This window comes from Thamnophis elegans, chromosome 10 (assembly GCF_009769535.1).
Source record: "Thamnophis elegans isolate rThaEle1 chromosome 10, rThaEle1.pri, whole genome shotgun sequence".
NCBI lineage: Eukaryota > Metazoa > Chordata > Lepidosauria > Squamata > Colubridae > Thamnophis > Thamnophis elegans.
In genome coordinates, this window is record NC_045550.1 from 32,982,768 (window position 1) to 33,006,545 (window position 23,778).

The 23,778-nt window shown below is 37.4% G+C and overlaps 1 protein-coding gene across 3 annotated transcripts in view; it reads left to right on the plus strand.

Moving 5' to 3' along the window:
* HDLBP (high density lipoprotein binding protein) overlaps window positions 1–23,272 on the plus strand; it is a 62,038-nt gene extending 38,766 nt beyond the window's left edge. For 2 of the 3 annotated variants that reach the window (XR_004256058.1, XR_004256057.1), the window contains exons 13-28: window positions 112–216; window positions 675–788; window positions 1,974–2,060; window positions 2,238–2,369; window positions 4,178–4,396; window positions 5,702–5,923; window positions 6,037–6,255; window positions 6,836–6,974; window positions 8,644–8,798; window positions 10,512–10,616; window positions 11,366–11,500; window positions 17,046–17,189; window positions 17,388–17,573; window positions 19,712–19,827; window positions 19,947–20,075; window positions 21,097–23,272. Coding sequence is in view for 1 of the 3 variants with exons in the window: in XM_032225217.1 (XP_032081108.1) it covers window positions 112–216; window positions 675–788; window positions 1,974–2,060; window positions 2,238–2,369; window positions 4,178–4,396; window positions 5,702–5,923; window positions 6,037–6,255; window positions 6,836–6,974; window positions 8,644–8,798; window positions 10,512–10,616; window positions 11,366–11,500; window positions 17,046–17,189; window positions 17,388–17,573; window positions 19,712–19,831; window positions 19,947–20,075; window positions 21,097–21,183 (2,298 nt within the window). In the remaining 2 variants the exon portion in view is untranslated. Of the gene's footprint in view, window positions 1–111; window positions 217–674; window positions 789–1,973; window positions 2,061–2,237; window positions 2,370–4,177; window positions 4,397–5,701; window positions 5,924–6,036; window positions 6,256–6,835; window positions 6,975–8,643; window positions 8,799–10,511; window positions 10,617–11,365; window positions 11,501–17,045; window positions 17,190–17,387; window positions 17,574–19,711; window positions 19,832–19,946; window positions 20,076–21,096 lie in introns of all 3 variants that reach the window. The other variant, XM_032225217.1, reaches the window with a different exon arrangement.
* Window positions 23,273–23,778: the final 506 nt, after the last annotated feature.

Below are 23,778 nucleotides of genomic sequence, written 5' to 3' on the forward strand. Positions count from 1 at the left end.
TTGATTAATTGATAGATTAAACAAACTATACTTTGGGAATAGTCGATGATATATATTTTCTTCTAGTAGTATTACTCATACAGAATATTTTTTCTTTCTGTCACCACCTAGGAAAATGAACGCACAAAGGACTTGATCATTGATCAGAAATTTCATAGAACTATCATTGGACAGAAAGGTGAAAGGATTCGGGACACCCGGGATAAATTTCCAGAGGTACCAAAATTATACACATGTATATTTATATATAATTATAGATTTTTTTTAAAAATATACCCACATATTATACACAATACTTTTTTAAAAAATGTGTATATGCACATGCATATAAAAATATGTAAATAAATGCTTGTATTGTTACTCATAACTCAATTCTATAAGATTCTCTAATAATGGCAGAAACCATCCCTGACATTTAGTCTATTATTTGGCCCATAGGCTGAACTGATTTTTACTGTTGTTTTTTTTCATTCTGCTTCCTTTACATCCAATCTTAATCCATCAGATCTGAATGATGTCATTTACATCAATAAAGAGCACAGAGCTACATGAGCCACAGAAAAGCAGGATGACATATGGATTCCACAATTCAGAAAGCATCTGAAGTGTCACAAACGAATAAGTAAATGCAGTTGTCTGTACAACTGAAACATTAAAATTGAGCTTTCTTGCAGGTTATTATCAACTTCCCAGATCCGTCACACAAGAGTGATATTGTCCAATTTAGAGGACCCAAGAATGAGGTGGAAAAATGCACAAAGTACATGCAGAAAATGGTGGCAGATTTGGTAAGTGATCTTTACTCCCCCCCACCTCCCTGTAACTGCATTAGAGCTGTGGCTAACCATAAGAAATCAATATTTTTTGAATAAGTGGAGATACTTTGCTATCTTTTATAACATTAACATCTTAGATTTATTCATATACTTTAGAACAAACACATCAACAAACTGATCAACCATATAAGCAGGAATATAAAATGTAACTGATATTTATCATTTCTATTGTACTTGAAACTAGAGTTTACATTTCAGTCTAAGGGCTAATAGCTACTGATTGTTTTATCATCCATGAGTATGCCGAATTCCAATCATCTAGGCCAATTTGCTACACAACATACTATGTATTAGCTAGGGTATGCTTTAACTATGAAGACATCAAGAAGTGATTTCTTTAATTATCCTGATTCTGCTATTAATGCATTTTAGTGAGTTCTGATGTGAAAGGAGAAATAAAACTTTCTCCTCTTCAGTCACATTATTTATGATTGTATAATCCTTCATTCCTTCACAAAAATAAAAGAAAAAAGAGAGGAAAGAAAGAGGAAGCAGCTGCTCAAACATAATATAAGAAGTGGTTCAGTCTAATTTTTGAGCACATAATTAATTTTTGACACACAAAGTAATATTGATCAATCTTTAGTATTATATCAGAAGGGAGACAGCTCATGAATAAAATAAAATAAAATATTTTATATATGGGATCACACTACCTTTCCAACTTTGAGAAGTATTATTTGCCCCTCCCATGCTTGATAGATCCATATACTGATACACTTCCAAGTTTTTCTAATAGGATTTAAAAATGCATTCCCTTTTTAAATCATATCAATATTTTGGAACATCATACAAACAAACATTTGGATATCAAATCAAAAGGGGGCAATAGTGGGACAAACTCATGTGAGTTTTGTATCACTTCACCCATTTTACCCTTCCAACATATTGAAACATTTTGTTAAACATTGTCTGGTATGTGCAGTAAATGTGCAAAAATAATCTTTTGCTGAATTTGTCTCATGTTCTTTCTTAATATTCTTTCTCAGTTCTTTGCCATTGATTTCTAATATTTATTTTAGAATTTTATTGGTTTTGTTTGATAATTTATGAGAATTGTCATAATCACATAAAATACAAATGGAGTGGTATTTGTTTATCCATGATTTATTGATGATAACCTTTCTTTCTTAAAAGGTTGAGAATAGCTATTCTATATCTGTTCCCATCTTCAAACAATTCCACAAGAACATCATTGGCAAAGGAGGTGCAAATATTAAAAAGGTAATTACTTAAATTTTCCTTGAAATTATAGACTTTTCATTGCTTCAGATTATTGATACTATCTCCTACTGATAGGATTGAAGTGTCACTTTTACAGCAAAAAGTACATCATTTAGTTTAGAGTTTAGAAAATAAACTATGCCTATCCTCTCAACATTTTTTAATCATTAACTGTAGATCCGTGAAGAATGCAGCACTAAGATAGACCTACCAGCAGAGAACAGTAACTCAGAAACAATTGTCATCACAGGAAAACGAGCCAATTGTGAAGCGGCTCGCCATCGGATTCTCTCCATCCAGAAAGAATTGGTAGGAGCAATGAGGGTTAAGGGATATAGGGGTATAGGTAGTCCTTGACTTATGACTGTAATCGTTGCATGTTACAATTGAAGCATCTCACTTAATGACCCCCACTCCTGCTTTTCCCAGTACAATTGGAGCATGGGGTGCCTTGAGGTCGGGAAGGCCTTTGGAGGCCTAATGCAGGCCCAGGGCAACCTACTCTGAGCCTCCCAAGGCATCCGGTGCTCTGCTCCCTGTCCCTTGGGATATCTCTAGTCTTGTACAAGGCTCTCTTTTTCAAGGAGGGTCAACAAGCTCCACAATGATGGGTTGTGGGAGAGAGCAAACATATTTTTTGAAGCATTGAATTTGTTACCTTTCTTTATGTTCTGAGGGATCCTTGGTACTCTCTTAGGTTGGTTGTTTTCTTGCAGATGTTGTAGTATGCAGACTAGATAACTTCATCAGTGCTAGTAGGGAGTAAGGGTTTGCTCTCAATTTTTATTCTAGTGGCTTGCCTTGTTCATGTTGGTTGGAGTAGTCTTTGTGTTTTTTTGGTTGGCTTTTTACTGTCAGCTTGTTTGGCAGTTCCTTGATTTGGGTATTGTTTACTTTTGATTGTTGGTCTGATGCAGTGGTGGGTTTCCATTTTTTTTACTATTGGTTTGCATGCACGCGCAGAAGCATCTGGGTGGGTGGGCAGATCCTCCTGCCACCACTACTACCGGTTTGCCTGAACCAGGCCAAACCGGGAGCAACCCACCTCTGGTCTGATGCTAATCTGGGTGTTAATTGCTGGTGGGGAGGGGTTTTGACCTTTTTGTTATGTTTTTGGCTTATTGATCACCTCTTTTGCACAGTATGTAGACGTTGTTTATGTCTATGTGACTATTAATAGCCAATTTGTTGGAATACCTGGCTTTCAGGAATTATCTAGCATTTTTGGACTTGGCTTGGTCTCAGATGTTCACAATTTTACAGTTGAAACTATGGTTAACTCTGTTCATATGTTGTGAAACTAAAGAGTTTTCTTCAAAACGTCTGGCAGTCTTGAGAGCAAACCTCACTCCCCACTATTGCTGATAATGTTACCTAGTTTGGGTAATGAAATCTCTGCAAGAGAACTAAGCACAGAGAGCACCAAGGACTCATTTCAGTCCTGAGCTACAAATACTCTAATTTAGCAGTCCTCTAGGCTTTTTTTTCTACATATTTTATAGGCAGTTGGAAAAAGATCAAAACAAACTATTTTGTACAGGTAGTCCTTCAATTATGATGTCAATTGGGACCAGAATTGCGGTTGTACAGTGCAACATCAGATAACCATAAGGCGTAGTGAAGGCAACCCCTGCAGATTGCAATCATGTAATCTCAGAATGTACAACTGTTTTAAGTGCGAACTGGACCACCAGAACCTCAAGGACCAGTTGTTGCACCACTTGTGAAGCACTATTGTAATTTGGAATTGTCACTGATTGAATGATCAATAACCAAGGATTATGTATGCTCATTATACAGTGAACTGAACACTAAACTAGGTTTAATATGAATTTGAAAATTCAGTATATGTTTTATCTTCCCATTAGTTCTTTAGCTAGGTGGTTGTGAAAAGTACAATTTAGTAGAATTGACACAAAATAGATATGATAGTAATGCTGCCTAATACTGTTTGGGACTGTTAGTTACAATTTGGCTCATATCTCATTCACCATCAGTTCTAAGTAAAAACGAATTAGAAAGTTTCTAAATTCATTCTCAGAGGGAAGATACGCTCTTTGTACTTTCCAAATATTTTTATGTATGAGGGAGATTTTTTAAAATATTTCTCTTCCTAGGCTAATATCACAGAGGTGGAAGTCTCCATCCCTTCTAAGCTACACAACTCACTCATTGGTGCCAAAGGTCGTTTTATCCGCTCCATCATGGAAGAATGTGGTGGAGTTCATATTCACTTCCCCACTGAAGGCTCAGGTAGTGATACAGTCACTATCAGGGGCCCTGCTCAGGATGTTGACAAGGCAAAGAAACAACTCCTACAATTGGCAGAAGAAAAGGTAATAATATGAATTTGGAAAAACAGATGCACATATATATTTTCTCTCTTTCTTTATAGAATGTGGCTTGATTTATTTGTTTTAAAGCCTGAAACAAGTATATCTTATATTGCCTGCCTCACTTTTTAATCTTCTGATTGGCTGCTACATAAGTCTTAATTGCTTAAAATAAACTATGTATCAAAAGCAGACACATTCTTTTTTATAATAGATCAAAGCAGTAAATAATTTGAGAATTGTTGCCTTGTTCCTTCCCTATTAGGTTTCAGATGTTTATATTTTTGCTTCTTCCCATTTTTCCCTAAGATGGTCTTTTTATTGTGGTGTTGTAATTATACAGTGTGTCATTTTATATCATACTTTTATTAGAAACTTGAAGTTTTAATAACATTTGAAATATGACCTGAAACTATTTAATTGTGCTATTTTGTTTAGTAACCGGTCATGATGAGAAAGTTAAAAAATACCAAAAAGCCATTTCATGCATTGCAGGAGCTCAAACCATATTTATTTGGTGTTCTTACTATTCTCATTTAGTTTCAAATAGACTAAATATTTAATTTCTATTTCATTTTTCTATATGTGTGTCTCTGTATAGCCCAAGGTGGTTATCATAACAATTTCTCATTGTAGAATAAACTGAAAGGACAGAGTACATTGGGTTGAAAGAAAGAACTTTACCCAAGGTCATAAATAAATTGAGGTCCACAGCTAAGCAGGTTTTCCTGATCCAAGGCCAGATTAATCGCTTTCTTACCACCTTATTAAGAAAAGCTGAAACTCAGTAGAGATTATGCTTCATAGGGAAAGCATCTGACTTTTATAGCTTATTTATAGCTTATTTCCTGATAGAGAAAAAAATCCAGAGTCTTGTTGCCTATCTATGTGTAGACAGTACTGAATTACATGGTTCACTGGCAACTTTTTGTGTTCCACAATAATTCTGTGATTCTTTGAAAACTGATAATGCATGCATATATTTATGACGTGGCCTTCCCTGGTATGAGTGGATAAATGTTTTTGAAAGTCCAGAGGAATCCACTCAAGGAAAATGAAATAATAGAAATATCATTTAATTTTTGCATGATGTATACACATAGTTTACACATAGTTTAATTTGGCTTTTCTCGCATATAGCTCTATTCTTGTAGATGTTTCCCTTGAATATTCTAAAATAAGACTTTTAGTCTTATTCAAATCAATTGTTAGGCTTCACAAACATCTAGGCATGTTCATTTCTTTTTTTGAAAGAAAAAAAACAAAGGAGATTTGGACAAATAGCTCCCATGTCTTTCTTTCATGTAGCAAACCAAGAGTTATACTGTGGACTTGCGGGCCAAACCAGAATATCATAAGTTCCTGATTGGCAAAGGTGGTGGCAATATTCGCAAAGTGCGGGATAATACTGGTGCTCGGATTATCTTTCCTACTTCAGAGGACAAAGATCAGGAACTGATTACTATCATGGGAACAGAAGAAGCTGTCAAGGAAGCCCAGAAAGAACTGGAGGTGCTCATTAAGAACTTGGTAAGAAGAGCATCCTAATTTTCTTATTTATATAGTAATTGCATTTTCACATTGACATGGGTTTAAAAACACTATTGTTACATACAGCAATTATATGTCTTGTGTGTCTATAGGACAATGTAGTTGAAGATTCTATGACTGTGGATCCAAAGCATCATCGGTACTTTGTCATTCGGAAAGGGCAGGTACTGAGGATCATTGCAGAGGAGTATGGGGGTGTGATGGTCAGTTTTCCACGCCCCGGTACACAAAGTGACAAAGTCACTCTTAAAGGAGCAAAGGATTGTGTGGAAGCAGCAAAGAAACGTATCCTTGAAATAATTGATGATTTGGTAAGTATTCATCTTTAATGGATTCCAGAGCATAAATACAATGTATGGTCCTTATTTGTTATGCCCTTAGTTTATGTTATTGCAACAGAAGAAAAAGCTGGGTTCATTTTAGCTTTTTTCATGCCTCAGTGATAATATTTCAAATTCTTACACAAATGTGTAAGATGTATATACATGTGATTGGGGAAGAACTTTTTTTCAGACCACATTTATTTTAGCCTTGGAGTTATCCTATATCCTTTAGTAATTCCAGCCTACTTAGTGATTCTGCTAATTCCTGTTGCCCTTTTGTATGCGAGTTTCTTAATATTGGAAATAACATAATAGTTTTTCAAAAAGTGCATTTTTGTGAATTAGTAGTGTCTTTGCTTCATTAAATTTGTAAAAGGAAGATAGAATTTATTAATACCGAAAGACAAATACCAAGCAGATTTAATAGGTCTATGGTTGGTTTATGTCATTGGTTCCTTTCACATCTACATATGCATTTTTGGGGTTTTCCTATGTTCTCTTTGGAATTATATTTTCAGAAGGATAACTTAATCTGTAAATCATATTGTAAGACTTTCTTCTTTCATAGGAAGCCCAGGTGACAATAGAATGCACTATTCTTCAGAAATACCATCGTTCTATTATGGGCCCTAAAGGTTCTAGGATCCAACAGATTACTCGTGACTATGGTGTTCAGATCAAATTTCCAGACCGAGAGGAAAGTACAGGTACAGTAACTCACAATTTGCCCTTAGAAGGAATGCCTTTGGAACGCTGACCACTATAATTCCATAATCCAATAACAGTAACCTTTAAAAAGATGGATGAAGGATAACTGATAGCTGATTGATAGATGGGTATTGACTATTCATGTAAGTTTTCAGCAAAATTATTACCTTTAGATTTTTATCAGTATGTATAATTCCATGTGTTATCAAGGGATGGCTTAAAAACAACATTGCTGTGTAAAGAGCAGCAAGCTGAAGAACTGGAATAACTGGTTACCCTAAGTAGAAATGATGTTGCAAACCTTCAGTGCTTCCTTGCCTCATAAAATTCTGGCCTTCTGCTGCACATTGCGATCTGTTATATATCTATGGATATTGTTGCATGCCAGGAATTAACTTTATTATGTATTCATAGGATGTGAATAAAACTAGGCAGGTTTTGATACTCAAAGCTTGATAGACTTTGAACTACTTATTCTTTTATTAAAGAAGAGAGTATTTGCTGAATAGATGAACAAGGTGAATTAATAGGAATTTGGCAGAAGAATTTAAGAGGCAGGTCACTAGAAATCTTCTCTCAAAATAGATAATGCAAGAAATAGAAAATAAAATGTATGAAGATGATTATGCACACAGGACCTGGTATGTTTATATTATTTTGTGGAACAGCACAGCATGGGTAGGAGGCAAAGACAAACCCAATGCACTGCTTAAAAAAAGAGGAGTTGGGAAGTTGATTATCTTGTTCCTTTCTAAACATTTTCAAACCACTTCTCTGATTATTATTTTTTTGGAATTTTACCAGATATTAATGACAAGCTGATTGGTATAATTTCCTGGGTCTGTTTTTTCTCTTTTTTAAAATATTAGAACATTAGCTTCCCTCCATCATCAGGTATTTTCTCTGAACTTCAGGAGCTATCAAAGAGTTAATGATTCTGGGATAGCAGTTTCTCAGAATTCACTGAGAGCAACTAAGTTTTGTCTCTTCTTCCCTGATTGTTTTGACCTGCATTTTTTTCCTAATATTTTTATTGAATACTGAAATTAATTGCACAGCTCTAGCAAGAATCTCCTTGTTCTCTTGGTCCTTAAGGTTAGAAGCTGCTAGGCTTTCTCCCGTGGATGTTGTCTTTTCTTTGTAGCAGCCTCTTCTTCCCGTATGTTTTGCAAACATCATTTTGCTTTGTCTAGAAATTTCTTATCTTCCTTGATTAGTCTCAGAGTTGCCAGACATGCATCCAGGTCATCCACTTTCTCCTCCAGCAAGATAAGCTTGCACTTTGTGCAGGTCATCGCGGTCCTTGCCTTATTACCCATGTCATTGTGAAGACTGCTCCCTAGGCTCTCATGAAAAAAAGAAAAAAGCTAATTAATTTCTTTTCACGCCCTTTTAAGAATGCAGGTTGTTAATTAGAGCTGATGAAATAAAATCCAATTTCTCTACAGCTTGTGATGACGTTCCATTTATTTCCCAGCATACCTAGGAATATGTAAACAATCTCAATGGGGTCTCAGGCTAGTAGCTTGAATTATGAGGCAGTATGGAATAACAAGAGCAGAATACAAAATCATGGATTTAAATTAGAAGAAGGGAGATGCTAATAAATATTTTTAATGTAATCCATATATAGTAACTAAATTATTATTCTTATTCCTACAAACACAGCTTCTGTTGCAGATGTGGTAGCACATGAGAATGACAAAGAGAATAATGAAGGGAAAGAGTACAAAGAAATAGATCCTGGCTCCCCAAAGAAATGTGATACTATCATAATCTCTGGTCGTAAAGAGAAATGCGAGGCAGCAAAAGAGGCCCTCCAAGTAAGTGAAATTGGATATCTGTATTATCTTAGTGTCCTCCCATATCTAAACACATAAATATAATCAGTTTTATTTATAAGCACTGTAAAGTGATCTTCATATTAAATCTCAAGGGGCTATTGTGCAAGATGTCTTGTCTTCCGGAGACACTTTTATTGACAAGTAGGTAGTCTGCGTTAACCGCTTACGGAAACAGAATAGTCAATTATGGTAAATGAAAATGTAGTAAAATGACTTCTAATGAGTTGTGACTTACATTATGGAGTAAAAACATTTGATAGCCCAGAAAGAAACCAATGTTTCTTTCAGTATTTATTTGATGTTTTGTGGTTTGAATTAAGCAGCAGTAATCGGGCAAACTGTTCTGTTGTGAAGGTCAGGCCAGAATCTCAGATATGCACAGGCTGCTTGCCAGACATAGAATCAGTGGTTTCATGGGGAAGAGATTCTCTCTCATGTAGGCACAAAGATACTCCCCAACTTTCTCTCAGTTAGGGAGAGAAGCTTTGAACTCTTATTAAAACAAAGAAATTCTAAAGGGGACAAAAGAACAAAATGTTATCAAAATTAGCAAAAGAAGTAAGGTAGGAGCGGTTTCCAGTTTCTGATTAAAGCAAACTTTCCAGGAAAAAGGAATCTCTATATAAATTGAAGAAGAAGTAATTGTTTTAAAAGTCTTACCTTGCCTACCTAGAAAATAGGATTCTTTTCTTTTTGTCTCTATATTTACAAGGCATATTTTTTGGGCTGAGTATAAGACAACACTGGCTCCCTCAGCCAAGAAATAGGGATCAACACTGTGCTCTAGAATCGACAAAACTGGACAGGGAAACTTTACCTTTTATAGGAAGCTTTATTAATTTCATTTTATTTGTTTATTTAAATTTATCAGTTGCCCAACTCCAGTGAACACTTAATATCATCTTTCTTTCATCTTTACCATAAACTGGGTAGAATGTTATTAATGTTATTCGAATATTTTGTTATCAAGCAGGAAAAACCAGATCCACACATGAGGGCTCAAATTAACTGATTTATTGCTGAAAGCCTATGCACAGGAATCTAGTCAACCAACAGTTAGCACCTGGTTAGAGTTAGATAAGGGTCAACACTCAAGGGAGGTTGGACTTAGCAATAGCAATAGCAGTTAGACTTATATACCGCTTCATAGGGCTTTCAGCCCTCTCTAAGCGGTTTACAGAGTCAGCATATCGCCCCAACAACAATCCGGGTCCTCATTTTACCCACCTCGGAAGGATGGAAGGCTGAGTCAACCCTGAGCCAGTGAGATTTGAACAGCCGAACTGCAGAACTGCAGTCACCTGAAGTAGCCTGCAGTGCTGCATTTAACCACTGTGCCACCTCGGACTTGGTCTTTTTGTAGCTGCATAAGGGCTGTAAACTGATGCCTTGTTTAACTCCTCCCTGGCTCTGCCAGTCTCCCCTATGGTTGTCCATATATTTAATTAATTAATTAGATTCCCAAAGAAAATTATGCTGTTTATAGCAGACACTGCATGTACCTTTGTAAATTTCTTACGAATTAAAAAAAAAACTTTGAAATCCCTAAATATAAGCCAGCTATACAGCTGGTTGGTGATTATATTATATAAATTATTTATTTTCTCCCTTTTAGCCTTTTAATTGCTGGTTCAATTCATGTGCTTTTTGTCATATTTTACTCACTTGATATACTTTTGTGTTCATTTTCAGGCTTTGGTCCCAGTTACAATCGAAGTAGAAGTTCCCTTTGACCTTCATCGTTTTATCATTGGTCAAAAAGGTGTTGGAATACGAAAAATGATGGATGAATTTGAGGTGAGTACAGGTAATCCTTGACTTATGACCACAGTTGGGACTAGAGGTACTGTAAGTCACTAAGCAGTGGAGCTGTTAAGTGAGACACATCCAATTTTACAACCTTTTTGGTCACAGTCATTAAGTGAATCTGGTTTCCAGCACTGATTTTATCAAGCCCCTTGGGATGGTTGTCATTGGAGATCACATGATCCTTGGATGCTGCAAGCATCATAAATGCATGCCAGGTGCCTGGAATTTGATCATGTGACTGCAGGGATTCTGTGACAGACATAAATGCAAAGCCCAATTATAAGCCACTTTTTTTCAAAGCTTATGTAACTTTGAACAGTTATTAAATAAATGGTCATAAGTCTAGGATTACATGTAATGTCTTTGTTGTATGTCTTCTTGGTTAAGATAAAAATTATCATAAAACAATTTATAATATATAATATAATATGAAATGTCATTAAAAAAATTCCTTTGGCCAACCTTTGATGTTTGATTGTACTATATAGTTCAACTTTGGAGGCAGATACAGCTCTGAGTATCTCTCCCATTGTTGAAGGCATTGAGGAATCTGGTAAGGAAATATCTCCGAAACAATGACCCAGAGGATGACAGGTTGTTTAATGTTTAATAGTATTGTATTTATTTAAGAGCTTGGCAGATCCAACTCATTGAATAATGACGTTTTTGAAGGTTGAGGAAACCTGTAAAAATGCTCATTTGTGATAAGGTATCAATTCTTTATCTGCATTTGTTAGGTAAACATCCAAGTTCCTGCTCCTGAGCTTCAATCTGATATCATCTCTATAAGTGGGCTTGCTGCTAATCTTGATCGTGCCAAAGCCAGACTTTTAGAGAGAGTGAAGGAACTGCAAGCTGAGCAAGAAGATCGGGTATGTATTAGACAATAATTATAGTGATTTTGTCAATGTCCTTCAGTTTCTTGCTTTGTTAAAGTTTAAAATAACTATTAGTAAAAATGCTTTAATTAAGGATATGTCTGTAGAGAAAAATCTTAGCAGGAGCCTTATGTAATGATATGTATGAAAGACCTTGGGAGATGTGGAGGAAAAGATACTGCCTAGCAAATGATTAGATAAGAGATAAGTTAGATACTTTTCTGAAAAGCATAGATCCTGCTCAAGAATAGATATTATTTGGATTTCAACATCAAATAATTTGGCTTCTGGGGGTTCTGAAGGTTTAACTCTTCTTGGGATCATAATTATGTGATTTTGGTTTCTAAAAGGAAATCTAGTTCTTTTAGATGGATACTAAATGAAATATTGCTATAGGAAGAAGCAATAGTGGAGGATTGTAAAAATTAAAAAAAATTAAAGTAATTTAGATCAAGGTACTGGTTTAAGAACAATTTGGAATGCAAGTACCATATTTTTCAGAGGATAAGACGCTCTGGAGTACAAGACACACATTAGTTTTTGGGGAGGGGGAAAAAATTCTGCCTCTGCCTATCAGCATCCATTGGTATTCATTTGGCTAACGTCCTTAGCAAACAGCCTGGTCAGCTTCAGCACATTAGTTCTTTGGTTGTGAGCACACGCATACAGAAGAAGATAGTCTCCTCTCTTATTTATTTGGTTCTTGAAACACTATTATAGGATTGTGGGATGAAATATTTTTTAAGAAAATGTTAGGTTTTTATAAGGCTTGTGTAGTTGATTTGGAGCTGCTTTTGGAAAACCCTTTAAAGAGAAGTGAAACATTAATGGGCATATTAAAAGAATTTGGTACATTAGCAGGTTTACCTGATTTGAAATTGATTTTGCAACTTGCTGTTTGATTTGGATGAAAGAGTACATGTTTCTGAGAAATAGAGAGCTTTTGGAATTAGAAATATATAACCTTCGCTCAGTGAACACTCTGACGGAGCGCAGGAGTTCATGGCTTCCATGACAACCATGGGCTTGACCCAAGTAATTCGGGGCCCAACCCACTTGGCGGGTCACATGCTCGACCTCATATTTCTCTCGGAGCAGTGGAGTTGTGATCTTGGTCTGAGGGGTAGTGGGACCTTACCCTTGTCATGGTCGGACGACTACCTACTGAGGCTTGACTTTCGGAGACCAAACCCCCACTATAGGGAGGAGGAACCGACCAGGTGGTTCCGCCCCAGGCGACTTATGGACCCTTTGGGGTTCCAGACGGAGCTTGGGGTTATTCCTGATACTCTCGCCCGCAGTCCGGCGGAGACTCTGGTTGCCGCTTGGAACTCGGCAGCGACGGAGTCTCTTAACCGGATTGCGCCTCTACGGCCGCTCCGAGGCAGTGGATCCAGGAGGGCCCCTTGGTTTACTGAGGAACTCCGGGAGATGAAGCGCCGAAAGAGACGCCTAGAGCACCAATGGAGATCCAGTAAATCCGCATCGAACCGAGCACTTTTAACATCCTGCATCAGAGAGTACATCCGGGCAATCAGGACGTCAAAAAGAACTTATATTGCCACTCTGATTGCTGCCGCTGAGTCGCGCCCAGCCGCCCTGTTCAGGATAACCCGTTCCCTCCTAAATAGGAGGGATACGGGTGATCCTTTGCAGGGCAGGGATGAGGATTACGTCCAGTTCCTCGCAGATAAAGTTGCTCGGTTTCGGGCGGACCTGGACTCCAATCTTGCAGAACCAGCTGAGGCACTAGGGGATAATCTGGTAGGTCATCGCTGGATTGATTTTCAAGCTGTTACCCCTGAGGACGTGGACAAGGCCATGAGAGCTGTAGGTGCCTCCACATGTGTACTGGACCCGTGCCCCTCCTGGCTGGTTGTTAACAGCAGGGAGGTGACATGGGGCTGGATCCAGGCGGTTGTTGCCGCCTCCCTGCGGGAGGGGGTCTTTCCCCCTGCTTTAAAGGTGGCGGTGGTGAGACCCCTCCTGAAGAAACCATCTTTGGATCCAGCCGTTCTTAACAACTATCGTCCAGTCTCCAACCTCCCCTTTGTAGGGAAGGTTGTTGAGAAGGTGGTGGCCTTTCAGCTCCAGCGGTCCTTGGAGGAAGCCAGTTATCTTGATCCATTCCAGTCAGGCTTCAGGCCCGGCTACAGCACAGAAACCGCTTTGGTTGCATTGACTGATGATCTCTGGAGAGCCAGGGATGGAGGCCATGCCTCCATCCTGGTACTCCTTGACCTCTCAGCGGCTTTCGATACCATCGACCATGGTATCCTTCTGCGACGACTGCGGGAGGTGGGGGTGGGAGGCACTGTTTTACGGTGGTTCTCCTCTTATCTCTCGGACAGGTCGCAGTCGGTGTTAGTTGGAGGGCAGAGATCGACCCCTAGGCCCCTAACATATGGGGTGCCGCAGGGCTCGGTCCTGTCCCCCCTTCTTTTTAATATCTACATGAAACTGCTGGGCGAGATCATCCGACAGCACGGGATAAAATACCACCAGTATGCGGACGATACACAGTTGTATCTGTCCGCCCCGTGCCAACTCAATGAAGCGATGGACGTGATGAGCCAGGGCCTTGAGGCTGTTAGAGACTGGATGGGGGTTAACAAGCTTGTACTCAATCCAGATAAGACCGAGTGGCTGCTGTGCTTCCCTCCCACTAATTGGCCAAGTGTTCCATCTCTCAGGCTGGGGGGTCAAATAATATGCCCCTCAGATAGGGTCCGCAACTTGGGAGTCCTCCTGGACCCACAGCTGACTTTTGAACACCATTTGTCAGCTGTGACCAGGGGGGGCATTTGCCCAGGTTCGCCTGGTGCACCAGTTGCGTCCCTACCTGAACCGGGAGGCTCTCACAACAGACACTCGTGCCCTTGTGACCTCTAGGCTGGAGTACTGCAATGTACTCTACATGGGGCTGCCCTTGAAGAGTATTTGGAGACTTCAGCTGGTGCAGAATGCAGCCGCGCGAGCGATCGTGGGTGCGCCTCGTTTCACCCACGTAACACCTATCCTCCGCGAGCTGCACTGGCTGCCTGTTGATCTCCGGGTGCGCTTCAAGGTGCTAGTTGTTACCTACAAAGCCCTTCATGGTATTGGATCTGGGTACTTGAGAGACCGCCTACTGCCAATTACCTCCACTAGGCCAATAAGATCCCATAGATTAGGCCTCCTCCGAATTCCATCAGCCGGCCAATGTCGGCTGGCAATTACCCGGAGGAGAGCCTTCTTGGTGGCTGCTCCGACCCTCTGGAACGAACTCCCCGTGGAGATTCGTACCCTCACCACCCTCCAGACCTTCCGCGTAGCCCTTAAAACCTGGCTGTCCCGACAGGCCTGGGGCTAGAGACCTCAACCCCACTCGAATAGGATGACTGTTGCGTTTTTAATGATGTATTGTCTTTATGTTTGTAACTTGTTTGTCCCCCCTCCCCCTGAATTGTGAGCCGCCCTGAGTCCCCCAAGGGAAAAGGGCGGCATACAAATAAAGCAATTCAAATTTCAATTCAAACCAGTATGGAAATTGTGGCCCAACAAGTCAAGGTTAATGTGGATTTTAAAAACCATTACAGTATATTAGATATGCTGTGTTGAAATAGATATAAACACAAATTGTTCCTGAAAATGTCTTTGTGGTTAACAGCATATGAAGTACAAGAAATAACAGACAAAAACAAATGGCTAATTTATTGTGAGATATTAGAATTTTATCAAGAGAAAGGTAAAATAAAATCAAGAGAAGAACTGGCAGCAGAGGGACATAGCTATCAATGCTTTTGTTATCTACAGTTATTAGAAAGATTTAAAGTAGAAAACAGACTTTGTTTGAATATTGTAAGACTGAGTTTGAAACAACTGTATACAAATGATAAACATAATTGCTAATATGTATAAACATTCATTGAAATTAAAGGAAAGGAGCAAGTGAATTAAATGAACATAACGTGAACTAAAATGTGGGTTATAATATACAAAAAGAACAATAGAAAACATGTGGTTGAAATGATTGAAATTTATATTGTTTTATCATCTTTAAGAGTGTTCATAAAATTATATACTATTGATATATGCCACCAGAGAGGTTATTTAGAATTATAAAAGAATTTCAAATTAGGTTGGAAATGTGAACAAGAAGGGACATTTTATCATGCTTGCTGTGCATGCATGCTTTTTGTGCAAAATTTGTAAAATTTTGGATTCAAATACTGATTTAGAGGATTTTAAAGATTAATACATAATTGAGACCAGAGGTTTTTCTTTTGGGATTCATGGACAAAAAAATTTGAAAAATTTATGGAACTTGGGTTTTTTTATATCATAAAAATGATATAAAATGCAGGCAAAAAGATGAATTTTTACAAACTTTATATAGGTTTGTATTAGTTTTTATCTTCCTCGTGTCTCATCAACAGCAGTCCAAACTAGATTCTTGACTCATAAAACAACAGTTACAAATTACTCCATTACTCCTAGGATATGCCCAAATTACCCCCAGTTTAAGAACTACTGCAAGTGATATTTTAGAATCTGATACTGAGACAGAGTATAGGGAAATAGATTATTTTGGATAATGTTTGCAGGCATTATTGTCTCCTTTAACACTCACTATGTTTGAACCAAGTTTAGGAGAGTCAATCAGATTGCAGTTTTTTTACTAAAATTACACAAAGGCAAGTTGGGGCAAAATAATGCTGCAAGAGATTTCTCAAAAAAAAATGCAATGGGTATAAGTAAAGACATCATCATTACTTTCACCAACTCTTGCTGCAATTTCTGAAAGAACCTTAGATATATGACTCAAGACTAGAGAATGAAATATTTTGGTATCATCTTATATTGAGGTTACTAAGCTGTGATATAGTACGAATCCTATTAAGAATAACCAACCTAGCCAAAGACAATGTTTGATGGTTGTGATTCAAGGTGCAATCCAACCCACCTGAAGGGCAGCAGATTGGATGAGATTGCTCTAAGTGGCAAGATTATATTTATACTCTTTCCAAACAATAGCTCCTTATTACGTTTTTCAGCAATTGCCTTTTCCAACCTGGTGTAACAAGACTGTTTACATTCCTAAAATTATCAGTGTCTTGTTCCTGCTAGACACCAATTGGGGAGAGCAAGTTTACAAGATCAAATAATATAGACTAATATTCAATTTAATAAAGTAATGGCAAAATCATTTTAAAATGAATATATTTATTTTAGAGATTAGTACAGCTAGATCTTTAACATCTATTATAAATACTCATGGTACAACCATACAGTCCTTCTATAGTAAGATATTCTGAAAATTGTGGCCATCATAGAAAAGGCCCAGGCTCTTATGATCACCACTATAAAAGTCTATTAAGAGTAGCTATAAAAGCAGAATCTCTATAGTTTGGAAGGAAGTTCATATAAGTATGGACATATTGTTATATTGATAGATGTTTTGTTAAATATCCATTGTACTGTATTTGTCAGAGTAGTAGTAAAATTGCTTGGTTAGAGGCAGAAAATGTTTAAAACCTAAACTTCTTCATTGTTCTAGGCTTTGCGAAACTTTAAGTTAACAGTTGCTGTGGATCCCAGATACCATCCTAAAATCATTGGCAGAAAAGGGGCAGTGATCACCCAAATCCGCACAGAACATGATGTGACTATACAGTTCCCAGACAAGGATGATGAATCTCAGGTGAAGAACTGGGTGTGGAAGAAAGGATGGGAACCTGTCAAAAATTTCGGAGTGGATTTGTTTTGTTTAGCATATATTTATGTTACCTGGTTTGTTCCAACTGCTATCTCCAAAGCAGGACTTTTCAGATATTTTGCTTGCATTGTTTGCTACTAACCTGAAGAGCCTATCATTAATGATCAACATTTCCTCCCTTAGGCCCAGGATCAGATTATCATAACAGGCTATGAGAAAAATACTGAATCTGCACGAGATGCCATCATGAAGATTGTTGGTGAACTGGAGCAGATGATATCTGAAGACATCACCCTAGACCATCGTGTTCATGCCCGCATTATTGGAGCACGTGGGAAAGCTATCCGCAAAATTATGGATGAATTCAAGGTGATTAAAACATTGTGCCATCTGGCTAGAAATCAATTTATCAATAGCAATAGCTAAGTTGTTTGGTTTTTTTTGCTTCAGCAGATGAATGAGAAAAACAATATAGAATAGAATTGAATTGAATTCTTTATTGGCCAAGTGTGATTGGACACCCAAGGAATTTGTCTTTGGTGCATGTGCCCTCAGTGTACATAAAAAGACAATACATTTTTTTTAATTAAAGTTTTTTTAATTTTTAATTTAAAACAAATACAACATCCTTCTTTACATGCTATAGAAAGTGTATCAGTTGGTTACAAATAGACTTTTGCGCATCTCTTCCACAGTCAAGAAACATAGTTCATGTTAACTCGAGCATTTTAACTCAAATATTCATACATGTCACCATCATCATATATCCATTTTCATTTGACTATAATTATTATTAAAAAAAATAATAATAATGATAATAATTTTTGTTTCTTAAACAATACATGCCCACACCAGTGGGTAAAGAAAAATCGAAGAAAAAAAAAACAAAGAAGACAAAAAGAACAAAACAAAAAACAAAAGAAAAACCAAAAAAAAAAAGTAACACAGGTATATATCATTTAAAAAAAGTATATCAGCTGGTTACAACATGTTTTGGTGCATCTCTTCCATTAATTCATATTATAATTAATTCATATCATAATTCATATTAATTCAAATATCTTCTCATATGTTTACCATATTGACATCATTATACCTCCACTTTTAGTTGACTACAGTTATTTAAACATCCTTCATCCTTAACTATGCCAAAGGTTTAGTCCATAACCACATGCTGACATCTCATTTACTTGTTTGTAAAATCCTCTATTAACATCAAATCCTCATATCCTGTTTTAGCTGAACATCCATAATATTTATACCAAAAATTCCATCTTCCATGCAATGTAGTTTATTATCATTCTCCCTTCTTTATGTAATTATGTCGTATATCGTAACATTTTCCCCATATAGTTAACATTTAACTGTATATATTTTATTTTTTAATAGTAACAATTATTGTGATTAATAACCTTTGTATATAGCCCAAAATATTTCCAACCTTCCCTTCTCATATCAATTATTATTTATCATGTCAACTCCACATTATATACATTACTATCAATATCAATTATTATTCAGCTATATCTATTACAAATAAGAGTAATTAGATTTAGCTAATTTCAAATTGTATTCTTCCATCTATCAGCCTATGTCTCTCCAATAACAAAACCTTCTTAATCCTATTGCCATTCGTGGAATAGATTTACCAAATGTTTTTATAAGCAAAAAAAAAAAAAAAAGACTACATTTATGAAGAGTCATAAGGTACCACACTTAGTGAGTCATAGGGTACAAATAAGCAATCGGGAAACAATCAATATACGTAAGGATACAAGCAACAAAGTTACAATCCTGTAGATAAGTGGGAGGAGATGGGTGGTAGGAACGATGAGAAGACTAATAGTAATAGTAATGCAGCCTTAGTGAATAGTTTGACAGTGATGATGCAATTATTTGCTTAGGAGAGTGATGGCGTTCAGGAAAAATCTGTTCTTGTGTCTAATTGTCTTGGTATGCAGTGATCTATAGTGTCATTTTGAGAGTAGGAGTTAAACTATTTACGTCCAGGATGCGTCCAGGATGCGAGGGGTCTGTAAATATTTTCACGGCCCTCTTTTTGATTCGTGCAGTGTACAATGGAAAGGTCCTCAATGGAAGGCAAGTTGGCAGTAACTGTATTAATTGTAAATTAAATTAAATTTACATGTAAGTAATTTAACTGAATAAAGAAAGCAAGATTATATACTGACCCTTGTAGTGTATAAGGAACTTCTATGTTGTATCTTTCTTCAGTTTCCAGAATAACTCTGAATGTGGTCTGAATACTATTCAAAGCACAGTAGACATGGTTCTAATGATGCACATAGATTCCCTATAAATATGGCATTATTTGTTGATTTAAATGTGAATAGTCCTTTCTTTGAGAAACCAAACAATTTTAGTTCTCCCTGCATTCTGTAATCACATTAGTCACACAATCTTTTTGGCATATACAACTTCAAGGGAAATGGGAAAGAGAGGCAAATATATCAGGTCACCATATCTGAGATAATTTTTGTCTCCAGGTGGATATACGTTTTCCTCAAAGTGGAGCGGCTGATCCCAACTGCGTGACTGTGACTGGACTCCCTGACAATGTGGACGAAGCCATTGATCATATTCTAAATCGGAGGAGGAATATGTATGTGTATTACTTAATTACATGGATTCAAAATATTGTAAAGGAGAATTACATCATTACTCTTGTGTTCGTGTATATACTCTGCTAACTCAGCTATGCTTGTTTGTTTGGCATTGCAGCTGGCTGATGTAGTAGATAATGAGGCAATGCAAGTCTACATGAAACCACCTGGTCATGAAGAAGCTAAGGCTGCATCAAAGGGATTTGTGGTTAGAGATGCCCCATGGACAGCAGGCAATGCTGAGAAGGTAGGAATTGTTTATGTAGTAAACACTTCTTGAATGGGAGAAAACATTGGGACTCACTTGAGTCTTTCATTTAGATTCCAACCTCTATGAAAGCCAAGGCAAAGTGAGAGAGAATTGTTTTCTACCATTTCTGTTGTTAATTTAACAGAATAACAGAGTTGGAAGGGACCTTGGAGATCTTCTAGTCCAACTCCCTAGTCAGGCAGGAAACACTACCATTTCAGACAAATGGTTGTCCAATCTCTTCTTAAAAACTTATTGCTTTTGAGTGTTCAGATTTTTAGTATTTTTCTTGTTATATTTTTAGATTTCATTTACTTTCTTTCTAAAAACATTCATTCATTTTCATTTTGAATCTCATAACCTATCATAAAAAACTGTATAAAATACTGGTCAGTGTAATAAGATATTACTAAATGTTGGTTTAATACACCCACATTTATAGTGGGGACTTAAGACCTGTGTGGGCTGAAGATAAAAACACAATGGTCTGTGGGCATGAATTCATATCCGATACATGGGAAAAAATCATTTCAACTTTGGAAAAAATAAACTGTTTTTAGGTAGCCCACTAGTTCCATTTTGCATTTATGTTGCACTGGTAGGAAGAGAATAAGCTTTATATTTTCAGCTATTGCTGTACATGACGTGGATATTTTTTTATTCTGTCCTGCACATAAGAACATTTGGAATATTACAGTCTATTATTACAATACTAAATTGTAGTATTACAATACTAAATTGTAGAAAATTGTGAACTATGATTCACTTTTTGGCTCTTTGTAATATGGGTGGGATACAGACTCCTGAATATAATTTTGAATCCAGAGAGTATTTGTTGATTCAAGCTTTATTAACTGGAATTACTTTTGCAATATCTGCATTGTCTATACGGTAATATACGTAGTATCTGAATTACTGATGTCTTTTCAGAACTACCAATGGTTTGTTTTTGGAAAAGTGAAATTACTCTTATAGTTATTAATCAAACACTTCTGTCCTTCATTTTTATTCCCTGCAGGCCCCAGATATGAGCAGTTCTGAAGATTTTCCAAGTTTTGGAGCTCAGGTGGCTCCCAAGACTCTGCCATGGGGTCCCAAGCGATAATAACATGAAAACAGCAATCGTATCCAGCCATTTGCCACAAAAAAAATAAATATTCCTGATTCTGCCCTACTGGCTGGATCTAGTGCAGATTGTCAATGAGGGGTCTCTTAATGAAACTAGAGGCTTATTCCCTCTGTTATCCTTATACTCAGGCCATCGCTATGCTTCTGTTTGACATTTTTTTCTTCCCCTTGACCTGGAACAGAACTTTCCATATTAATTCAACCTGAAATACATACAGTTTTTTCTTTCAAATTTCAGCCTATCATGTGAGTCATTGTGTTGTAACCAAGCCTCCCCTAGCACATTATATAAAGCACTCTAACCTCCATTAGGAGATCACCTTTACTGCACCTAGGAATATACTTCCTGTCTCTCAACCTCAGGAAACCAATTTCCTTGACTTCTAAAAGCCAAATATTTGCTCTTCCCCTTCCCTGCCGTTTTTTTCCAAGGCCTTATCTTTGTAGTGGGCAATCAGTTTTTTCCTTTTCACTGCCAAGCTTCCCCCCCCCCCCCGCCCACCCCAATTGTCCATCTAATTCCACTATTGGTAAGATAATGAGTTTTATCTGAGAGAGCAATGATTTGTCCTGGAGTTTGAGACATCAGAAAGCACTAACAGGGTCACAGTCCTTGTCGTGCTAATTGCAGCACTAAGTGCACAAACATTCTTTCACTGGGTTGAGTACTGAATTGCAACTCATCATCAGTTTCCTTCCCCCCCCCCCCCTTTTCACTTTTTTGCATTATCCTTCCTTCCCAACTGTAGTATGGCTAACAGAGCCGGAAAACTGACAGTATTATTGGATCTGAGAAACTTGGTTCAACCAAAAGTGCCATGTTAGCATGTCACAAAGGATGTTGGGTGACTAGTGCAGTGTTAAGAGTGCATTGCCCTTTTCCCCCTAGCTTGATAGTGATGGCATTTAAGTACCAGGGTTAAGGTGTGTCTTTTGGCTTTTTACTATTGCCTTCTTTCTACCTCAAGCCAGTATGACAGTGGCCTGCTTCTTCAGATAGCTCCTCTTGCTTCCTGATATCATGATTATTGTTCCTCTGTGAGAAGAGGAATATATATGTGTGTGGCTTTAGCTATGTATGTGGCAGTTAGTTTCTCCGCTGGCAAAGATGATCTTAACTGTTGCCACATAGTTTGGTCTCTCATCTACAACAGAGATTAAGCCTTGGAGGGAGGCAAGTGAGGAGTGGCTTTCACTTAAATCGAAGAATTTGATTGCAGTTCAGTCTTAAAGATGAAGTCTTTTTTTTGATGGCCAGCGGGCAGGGGTGGGAGATTAGACCTATATTCAGCAAAAGCCTTCTGTAGTTGGCAACAAGTGTTTGTCCTGTTGTCTTGACACCAGTAGTTGCTGCACTCTAGCTGCTACCATAAACTTGATACAAGGCTGCTTGTATTTTAAAGCTGCTCTTCTAGCCACAATTCTCTTTTCTGCTGAAGGTGCTGGCAGCAGTTCTGGGTCTGTTGCCAACTTTGCTCTCTGTCTTTCCTGCTCTCTTCTGAAGAGCTTTTCTGAGCCATTTGTATCTTTCCCCAAGGTCCTTTGTGTCCCAGAATATATGCTGAGAGATGGTTTATAAAGCATCTAGCTTTTAGTCCATAGAAAAGAAAAAAAATCCTCTCAGTTTAAATAAACCTAAGTGAAAGGCAGAGAAATTGTTTCTCTAGGATGGTTCCACTTGGGACAGGAGAAGCCCTATCGCTATCTGAGCAGGAGTCTAAAACAGGGTAGAAGTATTAATGCCTTGCCAGTGGACCTGGTGTTTGAATGTCACACATCACTTGCACATGTGTTTTGGGCTTACTTGCCATCGAGCATGGCTCTAATGCTGCCGTCTGTTCAAATTGTTAAAATACTTCACTCTTCTGTCCCATGTAGTGTGCAGCAGTTGATCTGTGGAGATGTGCTCCATGTCCTCTTAATGTCTTCCATATTACGTTTCCATGGCAATGATCCCTTGGCCTTAACTTGGAATTTGGAGATTATATGCAAAACGTGTATAAAGGCTCATGAGTATGGATGACACTGGAATTTTATAAATTCTAAAAAATAAAACCTGAAACAGCTTTGTGTGTGTTTTTTATTTAAAAAAAAATCACTCCAAATTAACAATTTCTACCTGTCCTGTTAATAAAATATATACCCTTGTTTCTCTATATTGTTCCAAAGAGTAATAAGCAAATTTATACCTATCTCAGCTGCTTTTTCAATTTTTGTCAGCAGGGGTATTGATTTAAGCATGATAAAGATTGCAGGTTCCTGGTACATGCATAGTGTTAAAATATATTCCAGCTAAAAGAGGTTTGGATGTGAAGATTATTACAACTCTATGTTGCTTTTGTAGACCAAAAAAAACCCTCTTAGTTAGCTGAAAGCAAGTTTCCTTTTCATAATTGACTTCATATATGGCAGTAATCTTCAGCATATGACTAGAGTCATATGCTAAGAGGTCATGCTGCTATATCCACTAATCTGCGTTTCTTTTACTAAAGAAAGCAAACCAGTATGAGCTGTTCTAATGTTGCAGGTTCCTACTATTTGGAAAATGCACTGCCTCAAAACCCAGAGATTC